Raw genomic sequence first — 12,816 nt, forward strand, 5'->3', positions numbered from 1 at the left:
GTATTTACTGTTTGGTTAGCAAACAAAGCTGACAACTGAGAGGCAAATATTAGCCTTGCATTGATTTATTTTAAGGCAGTACACTCCAAAAAAAAAAAAAGCCCAGGGCTTCCCTGGTGGCTCAGTGGTTGAGAGTCCTCCTGCCGATGCAGGGGACATGGGTTCGTGCCCCAGTCCAGGAAGATCCCACATGCCGCGGAGCGGCTGGGCCCGTGAGCCATGGCCGCTGAGCATGCGCGCCCAGAGCCTGTGCTCCGCAATGGGAGAGGCCACAACAGTGAGAGGCCCGCGTACCGCAAAAAAAAAAAAAAAAAAAAAAAGCCCGTGACTTAAATATATCCACTTTTTTTAAGATTACTCAACTGTTCTGTAATAGGTACCTTGCAACCATATAATGAGCAGACACCTATTTTTAGGATTCATCTTAAATAATCATTTAGCATAGCAGGCTATTTACATCTGACCCACATGCCTCTTTCGGACAACTGAATTATACTTCTGCCCTTGACCAAGATGTGGAGGTGCATAAACAGGACAGCACTGTTAGGAGAGGAGAGCGGAGGAGCACAAAGCAGGCAGGAAGAAATGACTCAGAAAGCACGGTGGGGCCAGTGTGCTGCACCTTATGTGGTGTTGATGGGGAAAAGGATCACATCACGAAAATATTCAACTCTCAGGTGGTTGCTTGTTGATCGAGCTTTTCCTTTTCAGGTCCTGATGCCTTGGCACTTCCTCTTGCAAAAGGAATGATGACATGTTCTGGAAATTGATAGTGATTTTCCGACAGCTCTATTGATGTAAAACTCGTATATCATATAAAATTAATTCGTCTTAGGTATACAGTTTGAGTTTTAGTAAATGCATACAGTTGTGCAACCATCACCACAACACAGTTTTAGAACACTTCCAGCCCCACCCCCAAAAGTTCTCTCATGGTCCTTTGCCTGCTCCCATCCCTGGCACCAGGCCAACACTTGGGTTGACTGTAGAATTGTCTACTTTTGCCAGCATTGTCACTCCAGCAACCTGCCAACTGACCTAATGGCCATTGCCTTATCTCAGAGGGTTGGTCTCAGTCTAACGTGGAGATGGCGTAGCTTTGTAGCTATGCAACTATTGATTTCTTTTTTTTTTAATGTTTTTTATTATATTTTAAATTTATTTCACCTAATTTATTTTTGGCTGCGTTAGGTCTTCATTGCTGTTAGGTCTTCATTGCTGTGCGTGGGCTTTCTCCAGTTGCTGCCAGCGGGAGCTACTCTTCGTTGCAGTGCGCGGGCCTCTCAGTGCGGTGGCTTCTCTTGTTGTGGAGCACGGGCTTTAGGCAGGCAGGCTTCAGTAATTGTGGAGCATGGGCTTCAGTAGTTGTGGTGCACAGGCTTTGTTGCTCCGCGGCATGTGGGATCCTCCCGGACCAGCACTCGAACCCGTGTCCCCTGCATTGGCAGGCGGATTCTTAACCACTGCGCCACCAGGGAAGCCCACAACTATTGATTTCTAAGTCAGCATTTTTGCTCCACGACAAATGCTTTGGTGAGAACTGAGATGTCCTTACTAACTTCATTCAGAAATCACAGATGTCTGTTATATTTTCTGTCCATAGTGGGGGTCTTCCAGAATTACCTGTTTGTGTTCTATATTAGAGAATTTGGTTAAATGAAAAAAAGGAAAACACCATAAAAACCTTGCTCTTCCAGGATTAAGACAGTGATGTCAGCTGTTGTGTTGTTGTTTTTTAAATTTCATAATGTTTGATGTCCTGCAACTCCAGCATGTACAAATGCTAATCTGCTCCCCCGTCTCCCATAGAGAGGCCCAGGTGTCATCCTGGCAAGGGTCCACTTTGCTTTTGACCATATCTTAAAATCAGAAATAAAAGGCATATATAATATAGACTGTATGGATTCCCTTTTATTATCCAAGGTAGCACATGGAGTGTGGGGTAGACCTAAGTACCCTCTTAAAGGTGGTTGAAGAAAAAAGCTAATTTATAAACCCCTCGACATACCTCTAAAAAAGAATATGATAGGGACTTGCCTGGTGGCGCAATGGTTAAGAATCCGCCTGCCAAGGCAGGGGACATGGGTTCAATCCCTGGTCCGGGAAGATCCCACATGCCGCAGAGCAACTAAGCCCATGCGCCACAACTACTGAGCCTGTGTGCCGCAACTAGTGAAGCACACACGCCTAGAGCCCATGCTCTGCAACAAAGGAAGCCACTGCAGTGAGAAGCCCATGCACCGTAGCAAAGAGTAGCCCCTGCTCTCGACAGGTAGAGAAAGCCCACGCACAGCAACAAAGACCCAATGCAGCCAAAAATTAATTAATTAATTAATTAATTTTTTAGAAAAAGAATATGATAGAAAAAGCAGGATACAAAATTTAACATGCATTGTGCTCAAAATTCTTATGTTTTATGCGGAAAGGGAAGAGTTGAAGAAAATTACATGCACCAAAATTCTGCTGGTGGTTATCGATGGGTGCTAGAAAACAATATGGTTCTTCCCTCCCTGTCCCTGCCCTGACTTCTTTCTACTTCTCTGTATTTTCCTAATACAGCAGTGCTTTTATGCTTGGAAAAACTAAAAATAACCTAATGATTCCTATTTGCTTTCATGAGTCTTAGTATATTTAACTCTAACGATCAATATTAACATTCCTTCTAGCTGACTGGTTGCTTTGTCCAGTTACCATATCAGTTAATCAATGCCTCTAACACTTCTACTGTGAACTCGTCAGTTTGGAGATTCATGCCCAAGAAGTGATGAAAGGAGGTTGGCCTGTCTTACCTAACCTTGGGGTTTCCCGAGAGGAATTGTTCACATTTGGGTAGAGAACCTTGCTAACTCAGGCTAATCAAATTTACAAGAAAGTTTAAGCCAGAATAGCAGTTTATAAAAATGTAATGGGAAATGGAACTGTCACCTAGACTGAACTTTCAAAGCATTTTTCTTCCATTTTTACTACTTCTACTGGTAGCGCTATCAGGAACTGCGTTTTGGGGTCTGGTGCGTAGCCCTGCTGTGTGACGGATGCCTTTCATTGCCTGTCTTCCAAGCAGCCTTCCAAGGTTGACTTCTGTCATTCATTCATTTATTCTTAAGAATCAGATTATCTCTGTGTTCTCCAGGTCACTGGCTATTTCCCCCCTCTGAGCTGCACTCACATTGTACCTTTTATTTCTGATCTAAACAAGGCGTGAGACCTGGTGGGATGAGGGGGGACCTCTTGACCCTTGATCTCTTTTTATCTGCCTCAGCCCCCTCCCCAGACCCTGCCATCTCCAGCCAGGCTCAGTGCTGTTTCCAAACTGCCTGCTGATCTGATAAGCTGCCTTCTAATTTAAACAAACTAGGAACTTCCGGTTGGCTGGTGGCTCATGGTACCCACCAAGGCCCGGTGTACTTGTATCACCATGTCATATCAGAACACATGAAATCCTATACTCATTTTGATTTCAAAAGACTCCAGTATGTGTTCAGTTGGATCTTAGCACTGCATAGCCAGGGAGAAGGCAGCGGTTTTCACTGTATGAAGAGTCGAGAAGAGAAACAACTGTGACTTTCTGGCTTCTGTGCTAAGAGACTCGGCTCAGAATGGTAGGGTTTGTTCAACTCTTAGTCAAAGTGCTGGGGATTCTTTCCAGAAAGATTCCGTTCTTCCCAGGGATTATGAGAATGGTAGGGCAGGGGTGGCCACCCGGTGTAACAGCCTGGGCCTCCTGGGACAAAACAAATAAGGGGCAAAGCACAGCAGCTTTATCAGTTGCCTAAGATTTGAGACCTTTCTGGGATTTAATGCGCAAAAATGAATGTTAGTTCTGCTGGCATTTTCGGAAAGACCAGGTGAGAAGTCAATAACTTAGGGACTGGAAACATTTTTCAAAGCGCCAGGAGTTTCAAGTAGCAGCAGCCAAAGAAGACTTGTGGTTTTATGTGGAATTTCGTGCTTATTAGATACGGTATTTGATGAACCTTGACAATACGTATTGGGTAATAGTGCATCCTACCAGGAGTACAGTACCACCTCTAAAAATCCTTCAGATGAAAATAAAGAAGTTGGTACATAGCTCAGAGCTCATAATGGGAACTTCACTGGGGACTCTGAATTATTCTAGTGTAATCAGAATTTATGAAACCTAATACATTATTTCTCAGAAATTATATTTCTCCTCTTCAGAACTTACAAATATAAACTATATACATATAGCCGTTACCCATCAAAGCTATCTTATATGTTCTTGTATGTGAGCTCTCTCTCCTCTCCAGTCCCAACTCTAGACAACTCCAAATGTCTGCATTTTCAAAAGAGAATTTTGCATCATATCAATCATACATAAATCCATTTCCTTTATAAAAACTCAAACAATATAGAAAAAATTAAAATGTTTCTGACTACTACTCAATCCCACCTCTTCATAGACTGTGTATACTTTCAGAACTTTTCTATTCATGTACCTAATTTTATATTTTGTTTTCAACATTCCTGGTATCATACTCTATTTTGCTCTGCAATTTGTCCTCGGCCGGGTGGAGTGGGGGGGTGGATTTTTCTATGTGGGCATATTGTTTTTAACTGCTATGGTTATGCCATAGTGTATTAACCATTCCTGTGATGATTAACATTTACATCATTTCCGTTTTTCCGCTATTACATTAACTGTCGTGAACATCCCTGTATATAAGTGTTTGTGAACTTGAGCATTTCTCCACAGGAGATAGCAAAGAGTAGATGTGACATATTAAAGGATAAGTATGTTTTACATTTTAAATAGTAGATACTACCTAGTTGTCTTCCAAACTTTCGGTACCACTTTATACCCTACCAGCAGTGATACTGCAATTCTACTTCAGTCCTTTCTTTAGGTAAAGGTTCAAAGAAGCATCTGCTACTAAAATGCAAATGACAAGGAACCAGTTTGAAGTCCTTAAAGCCTGAAAATGAGTAATGTAGCTTTAAGGGTAGTTTTGCTGGAAGAAAGCAAGTCTGTGAGATTCTAGGAAGCCAAGGAGCAGCTTGAAGACATAGGGCTCCAAGAGGTGGGAGTGGTGTTGTCAAGAAGATGATAACAGAGTTGCAGGATAACTAGCCACTGGGGAATGGCTGAGGCCATTGGAAGAGTAGTAGCAGAGAACTGTCACCCCTGGGCTTCCCTGGTGGCGCAGTGGTTGAGAGGCCGCCTGCCGATGCAGGGGACACGAGTTGGTGCCCTGGTCCGGGAAGATCCCACATGCCGCGGAGTGGCTGGGCCCGTGAGCCATGGCCGCTGAGCCTGCGCGTCCGGAGCCTGTGCTCCGCAACGGGAGAGGCCGCAACAGTGAGAGGCCCGAGTACAGCAAAAAAAAAAAAAAAGAACTGTCACCCCTACTTCAGAGTTAGGGGTGTGGGCGGGGAGGTGCTTTTCATACTCTGATCCTTCAACCCACCTGCTCTCCCCTCTCCCAACCTACTCCTTTTCTCCAAGAGCCTGACCTTGTGCAGAGGCCCTCAAACTTATTTTATGACTCTCCTTAGGCAGTGAGCCAGCCTCTAGGGGAATTGATGGCAGGATAGAGATCTCAGCCTAAGCCAGCTATCAGTCGAATTCTCTTCTGATAGATAATGATCATTTCTAAGACCAGACAGGCAAAACCACTTACCCCCCTTCCTGTTCCCAGTGGCATCCATTCAACACGTAAATGTAATGAAAAGCATCTGAGGATTTTATCCATCCCGAAGCAATTTACAAACTCAGAATCCAGGACAAACATTTGTTTTGTTCTTAGGAAGCTTTCTTACCTATTACTGAAAAGGGGGAAGAAGGAAAATTATTTCACTCTCCAGTTCTAATGTTTAATTCATTTAACATTTAAACTCTGCAAAGAGAGGCTTATTTAAGACTTTTTAAAAGTTGGACATTTGAGAAACTGTAGCAGATGATTGTAACTGAAGTTTGAACATTTTCCACCAATTCAGCATCATCCTTTTTTTCTTTTCTAGGCAGAGCATCAGAACCATCTGGGGTCCTTTTCAAAATCCCAATACACAGGTCCATACTAGTTAAGTCAGAATGCCTGGGAGTATGTGAAACTACTGATCCAGTGGATAAGAGAAAAAAATCTTTTTGGTTTAAAAGCATAATCTCTAGGAAGTACAAGACAATAACGCAGTTAAAATAGTTCAAATACTTTAAGTCTTTTCCCTGTGACCAAAGAACACCATGATGCAACAGACCTGTTGAACAATAATTTACAAAATGAGATACAATACTAATTAAATTTGCCAAATTGAGACTTTGAGGTGGGTTTTAGGTTATAAAATTATTGAGCTCAGAAAGAACATGTTTTCCTGATATTTATTAAATTTTCTGGATCTTTTTCTTGATATTTGCTATGTTTGCATGTGATACAAAGATAGCACAGGCATGCTTTATGGACCTAAGCAGGTTTTTTTTTTTTTTTTTTTTTTTTTTTTTGGTTTGCGGGCCTCTCACTGTTGTGGCCTCTCCCGTTGCGGAGCACAGGCTCCAGACGCGCAGGCTCAGCGGCCATGGCTCATGGGCCCAGCCGTTCCGTGGCATGTGGGATCTTCCTGGACCGGGGCACGAACCCGTGTCCCCCTGCGTCGGCAGGCGGACTCTCAACCACTGCGCCACCAGGGAAGCCCAAGAAGGTGTTTTTAATGAGAACTAGACAGACTGCTTAGTAAGCAACAAAGAACACTTAAGAGAACCTCATTAAGGATTTATGTGAATCATGGTTATTTTTGAAACTTGAGGGTGGGGGGAAGTAACCAGAAAGAGTCTTATTTGCACTGCGTTTTGTCCTGCCATTCGTGCACTAGATATTAATTTTATTGCACATGCATACTTCTACGTCGTTACTTTTAAAATTCTAGAGAATGTTCCAAAACTTAAGCCTCCCTGTCACCATCCCTAGCAGGACTGGGTGGGATGCCTGTCCTACCCAGATCAAAGAGCAACCTGTTGCTCATTGCAAAGCCTCTTGCCAAGTGAGTCAGCTCCTGTACCCTGCAAGAATGCATGCTTGCTTCCTCAGAGCTGCTTTCTCCTGGGGTGGGTGGGGAGGAGGGGATTTAGAAACCTGCAGCCTCATGGGGAAGGGGGCTGTTTGTTCTCTCTCTGGGGAAGTAACTCACTCAAACCTCCTCCCTTGGCTGAGCTGCTTCAAATAGCTTTGGGCCCAGTGAAGGGCTTTTCCATTACATCTAGATGGACTACAAGAGTGTTTTGCTGCTGTTTTTTAGCTTTACTTGCTTGCTTGCTTGCTGGGTTTTTTTTTGTTTTGTTTTGTTTTGTTTTTTGCGGTACGTGGGCCTCTCACTGTTGTGGCCTCTCCCGTTGCGGAGCACAGGCTCTGGACACGCAGGCTCAGCGGCCATGGCTCATGGGCCCAGCCGCTCCGCGGCCTGTGGGATCCTCCCGGGCCGGGGCACGAACCCGTGTCCCCTGCGTCGGCAGGCAGACTCTCAACCACTGCGCCACCAGGGAAGCCCTGTTTGCTGGGTTTTTAAAGGGCAACTATTGATGCTATTAGTGGCTGCCCACTTTGGAAGTCTTTAGTCTGGACAGCGGCTGTGTCCCCTTTCTTCTGCTAGCCCGTCCCCCTCTCTGGACTGAGGTTACCTGCTAAGACAATAGTATGTGCTTTGACTTCCTGATCTAAAGGGAATAGAATTACCTAACTGTTCTAGGGCAGCCCTTTGGGGGAACTAACCTTGGGCTTCTGTCCAGCTGAAGTTGTATTTTGACAGCGTGTTTTGGTCAGTGGTGATGAGTCTTTATAAAAGGTGAGCTAACGACTGAAATAGGCTGTGTGCCTTCTGCTGTATTTTCCCCTTTACCTTTCTTGCCTCTTCTCTTGTGTTCTTATCATAACCTAGATTATCACTACTTCTGTGAGCGCTCTCTGTGCTCTTCTTTTTTCTCACTGCCACAAGAGCAGCAGGATCTTATCTTTCAAAATATACTTAAGGGTAGAAAAAGGGAGAACAAGTTTAAGTAAGTTCATCTCTCAAGAAACCTAGTGTTTTTAGCCTTGTGACTTCTAAGTGTAGAATTCCACTCTAAGACTGGACTGTGTTTTGAATGTCACGCAGAACCTATCTGAAACTTGACTTGGCCTATTTGTGTGCTTTTGCTGTTGCTATTGTTGTCCTAAATGGAGAGAAACATTCCAAAGTTTTTGCGTATTTTGAAGGTTGAACCTTGTTTAAAAAAAATAATCCCTGAAGGAACCCTAAAGTAACTGATAATGGTGTGTAATTTATATTTATTTACATCTTCATGTGTTTCTTCCGGTTCACCTGAGAGCTGAACCCTTTGGCTTAAAAAGAACATGTAGGAGGAAAGAAGTCTTACAAGCATCTAATGGCCTCATGACTCACCTTTCCTCATGTCACCTCCTATTATCGTTGACAAGCTTAGCGTGTTTTCTGTTTGAACCTGACTGTAATTTGCCGTAATCTTTCTGTTGTCTTATAGGACTTCCAGCCAGACTCCCAGAAATCATGTTGGTAGGATCCCAGTCCTTCTCGCCTGGAGGGCCCAATGGGATCATCAGGAGCCAGTCCTTTGCGGGGTTCAGTGGCCTTCAGGAGAGGCGATCCAGGCAAGTTGTGTGTGGTTCTCTCCTGGGACGCAGCTTGAGAGGATGTGAGCCTTGGTGCTCTGAAGAGGGTCCGTATGCATGTGGCCTTGTCAAAACACACACCTGTGTTATTTTCATCTCTTTCATGAAAAAGATGTAATGTTCCCCAAATTTCTATCAGTTAGAATTCCTCCTTCAGAGAAGATTTAGGACAAGCTAGCAATACATACATATAGCTCTCCCTACCCCCACCCCATTTCTTTCAGATCTTTTGATGCCTATTGCCAAAATGCCTCCAAATGTTTGAACCCATTTATCCTCTAACCATTAACAACAGATTTACCTTTATCCACACATCTGTTGATACTGAGCATTTTCTAAAAATCTTTTCCAGTCTTTTATGTCATCCCTAACGAGGTTAAATGTGCTTTCATAAGTTTACTTGTCTTTTGTATTTATTTTGGGAATAACCAGTGCATTTACATCCATTGCCTATTTTGGGGGTGGATATTTACATATTTTCTTACAGAACAATGAAGGCTTTTTATATATATCCATTGTAACACCATATATTGTAGTCTTTTCCCCCCTAATTTGAATTGCTGCCTTCTTTTTTTTTTTTTTACCTTTTGACGTCCTTTACCCATTTCTTCTATCCTGCCCACACTCCCTGCCTCTGACAGTCACCAGTATCTATGAGCTTGGTTTTTTGTTGTTTTTCTTTTAGATTCCACGTATGAGAGATTGTACAGTATTTGTCTTTGTCTGACTTACTTCACTTAAGTATGATGCCCTCGAGGTCTTTCCATGTTGTCACAAATGGCAAGATTTCATTCTTTTTTATGGCTGAGTAATATTCCTCTATATATATAATGGAATATTATTCAGCCATATATATATGTATCACAATTTCTTTATCCATTCATCCATTCATTGGACACTAGGTTGTTTCCATAAATCTTGGCTATGGTAAATAGTGCTACAATGAACATGGGAATGCAGAAATCTTTTTGAGTTCATGTTTTCATTGTCTTTGGTTAAATACTCAGAAGTGGAATTGCCAGATCATATGGTAGTTCTATTTTTAATTTTCTGAAGAACTTCTATACTGTCTTCCATAGGGGCTGCACCAATTTACATTCCAAGCAACAGTGCACAAGGGTTGCCTTTTCTCCACATACCTGCCAACACATGTTATTTCTTGTCTTTTTTTGTTTTTGTTTTGGTTTTTTTTGGTTTTTTTGCAGTACGCGGGCCTCTTATTGTTGTGGCCTCTCCCGTTGTGGAGCACAGGCTCCGGACGCGCAGGCCCAGTGACCATGGCTCACAGGCCCAGCCGCTCCGCAGCATGTGGGATCTTCCCGGACCGGGGCACGAACCCGTGTCCCCTGCATCGGCAGGCAGACTTTCAACCACTGCGCTACCAGGGAAGCCCTTGTCTTTTTGATAATAGCCATTCAGGGGTGAGGTGATATCCCATTGTGGTTTTGATTTGCACTTCCATGATGATTAATGCTGTTTAGCATCTTTTCATGTACCCTTTGGCCATTTGTATGTCTTCTTTGGATATGTGTCTGTTCAGATCTTCTGCCCATTTTTTAACTGGGTTGTTTGGTTTTTGCTATTGAGTTGTATGAGTTCTTTATATATTTTGGATATTAACTCCTTATCAGATATGATTTGCAAATATTTCCTCCTATTTAGTAGGTTGCCTTTGCTTTGCAGAAGCTTTTTATTTTTTAGTTTGATATAGCCTTACTTGTATAATTTTGCTTTTGTTGCTTTTGCTTTCAGTATCATATTCAAAAAAATCATAGCCAAGACCTGTGTCAAGGAGTTTACTACCTATGTTTTCTTTTAGGAGTTTTATGGTTTCAAGTCTTACATTCAAGTCTTTAATCCATTTTGAGTTAATTTTTTTATATGGTATAAGAGAGGGTCTAGTTTTATTCTTTTGCTTGTAGCTGTCCAGTTTTTCCAGCACCATTTATTGAAGAGACTGTCTTCTCCCCATTGCATATTATTGGCTCCTTTGTTGTAAATTAACTGACCATATATGAGTGGGTTTATTTCTGGGCTCTCTATTCATTGATCTATGTGTCTGTTTTTATGCCAGTGCCATACTGTTTTAATTACTATAGCTTTGTAATAGAGTTTGAAATCACCCCACACCCCTTTTTGAAGCACATTCCATTGTATCCAGATTTGGGAGATTATTTTTGGTATGAAGTTACGTAGTCGATAAAGACTGACTCTGCAGGCTGACTCTGGGGAACAGATATCTTTCAGACACAAGCTTGGGTATGTTAGTCTTCAGTTTCCCTAGAATCTCCCCTCATCTAAAATAGGACTTAGGGCTTCCCTGGTGGCGCAGTGGTTGAGAGTCCGCCTGCCGATGCAGGGGACGTGGGTTCGTGCCCGGGTCCGGGAAGATCCCACATGCCGCGGAGCGGCTGGACCCGTGAGCCATGGCCGCTGAGCCTGCGCGTCCGGAGCCTGTGCTCCGCAATGGGAGAAGCCACAACAGTGAGAGGCCCACGTACTGCAAAAAATAATAATAATAATAAAATAAATAAAATAAAATAGGACTTAGAGGAACTCAAGAAAGAGAACACAGGTAGTGAAATAGGTAACATGGAATAAAGTTCGTCCTCAGTTTTTCTGACATGATAAAGATCTTACATTCTTAGGGGTCTTATGTGCTTTGACCTGTATTGTCCCCTTTGGTGCACACGGTAATGGCAGAGGAAAGTAAGAATTAACCTGGAAGGTGCACAGCAGACACCTACCAGACTCGGAGGTCACGGCTTTCCACTCAACAGCTGGGTCAGTGAGTAGTCTGGCCTCTGAGCTTCCTAATCAGATCAGTAGTTTGGGTTTAAGTTACCAGGTGTCCATCTTACCACTGTAAGCTGCCTCCCTGCCACTAATAGGGATGTTGAGTTTCATGTTATACCTAAACAAAATTTACTCCATAAAAATAAAGCTTAAGGGAATTCTCTGGCCGTCCAGTGGTTAGGACTCAGCGCTTTCACTGCTGGGACCCCAGTTCACTCCCTAATCGGGGAACTAAGATCCCACAAGCCTCTTGGTGCAGCCAAAAAATAAATAAATAAATAAATAAACTTAAAAAAAGTCTATTCATCCATCTATGTGTGCTTTTCTTTACTTTAACACTACAGACATACCTTAGAGATACTGCAGGTTTGGTTCTAGGCCACTGCAATAAAACAAATATCATAATAAAGCAAGTCACAAATTTTTTGGTTTCACAGTGCATATAAAGGTTATGTTTACACTATAGTCTATTAAGTGTACAATAGTATTATGTCTAAAAAAAACATTGTACATACCTTAGTTAAATACTTTATTGCTAAAAAATGCTAACCATCATCTCACATACAGAGTTGCCACAAATCTTCAATTTGTGAAAAAAACACAATATCTTTGAAGTGCAATAAAATAAGATGTGTTTGTATACAGCATTAGCCCTTTGTCATGCTTATGGCCCTTTATTTAAAAACTATTCATTCACATCCCAGTCAAATTTAATAGATGCTTATGCCTGATGTCACATAGTGCACATATTTTTTTAGCTGAATTACATTCTTCTGCCTGTTCATTATTTCCACCTAGAAGTGTTTGTTCTTGGCTTCCCATGAGGTTTCAGTGATGTGACATGCTTTCACTCAGAGTGTACATTACCTGAATCCAGGCTTTGACTCTGGGTAACTGCTGCCCAGCAAAGCTTCCAGATTTCAGCAGTTAACTCTAATACCACAAAACTAAATGAAGGATGGCTCAGATCTATTAATATACAAGGGAACGTTACCTTCCCCAAAAGACACTAACACAAACACAAGATGATTAGAAGGCATTTCTTTGGTCAGATCGTTTTGGATGCCCAAGACTCAAACAATTTCAGCTTTTCTTTTCTCTTTCCATAGATGTAACTCCTTCATTGAAAATACCTCTGCTCTCAAGAAGCCTCAGGCCAAACTGAAGAAAATGCACAATTTAGGACACAAAAACAGCAGCCCTCCCAAAGAGCCTCAGCCTAAAAGGGTGGAAGAGGTCTACAGGGCTTTGAAAAATGGACTTGAGTAAGAACATCAAACCTAATAATGCACTGAAACCTTTTTCCTTTCTAAAATGCTCAGGAGGGTCAGAAAAGCTAGTCTTATGAGATAATTTTAGAATGTCTATTTCTGTAGTAGGTGTTTTATTA

The 12,816-nt window shown here is 42.4% G+C and overlaps 1 protein-coding gene across 6 annotated transcripts in view; it reads left to right on the top strand.

Moving 5' to 3' along the window:
- RIPOR2 (RHO family interacting cell polarization regulator 2) overlaps positions 1 to 12,816 on the top strand; it is a 214,254-nt gene that overhangs the window by 149,333 nt on the left and 52,105 nt on the right. For all 6 annotated transcript variants that reach the window (XM_081245370.1, XM_081245365.1, XM_081245368.1 and 3 more), the window contains exons 2-3: positions 8,483 to 8,609; positions 12,536 to 12,691. In XM_081245370.1, coding sequence (XP_081101496.1) covers positions 8,483 to 8,609; positions 12,536 to 12,691 — 283 coding nt within the window. The remainder of the gene's footprint in view (positions 1 to 8,482; positions 8,610 to 12,535; positions 12,692 to 12,816) is intronic.

Source organism: Mesoplodon bidens (assembly GCF_964165515.1).
Source record: "Mesoplodon bidens genome assembly, chromosome: 10".
Classification (NCBI taxonomy): Eukaryota; Metazoa; Chordata; class Mammalia; order Artiodactyla; family Ziphiidae; genus Mesoplodon; species Mesoplodon bidens.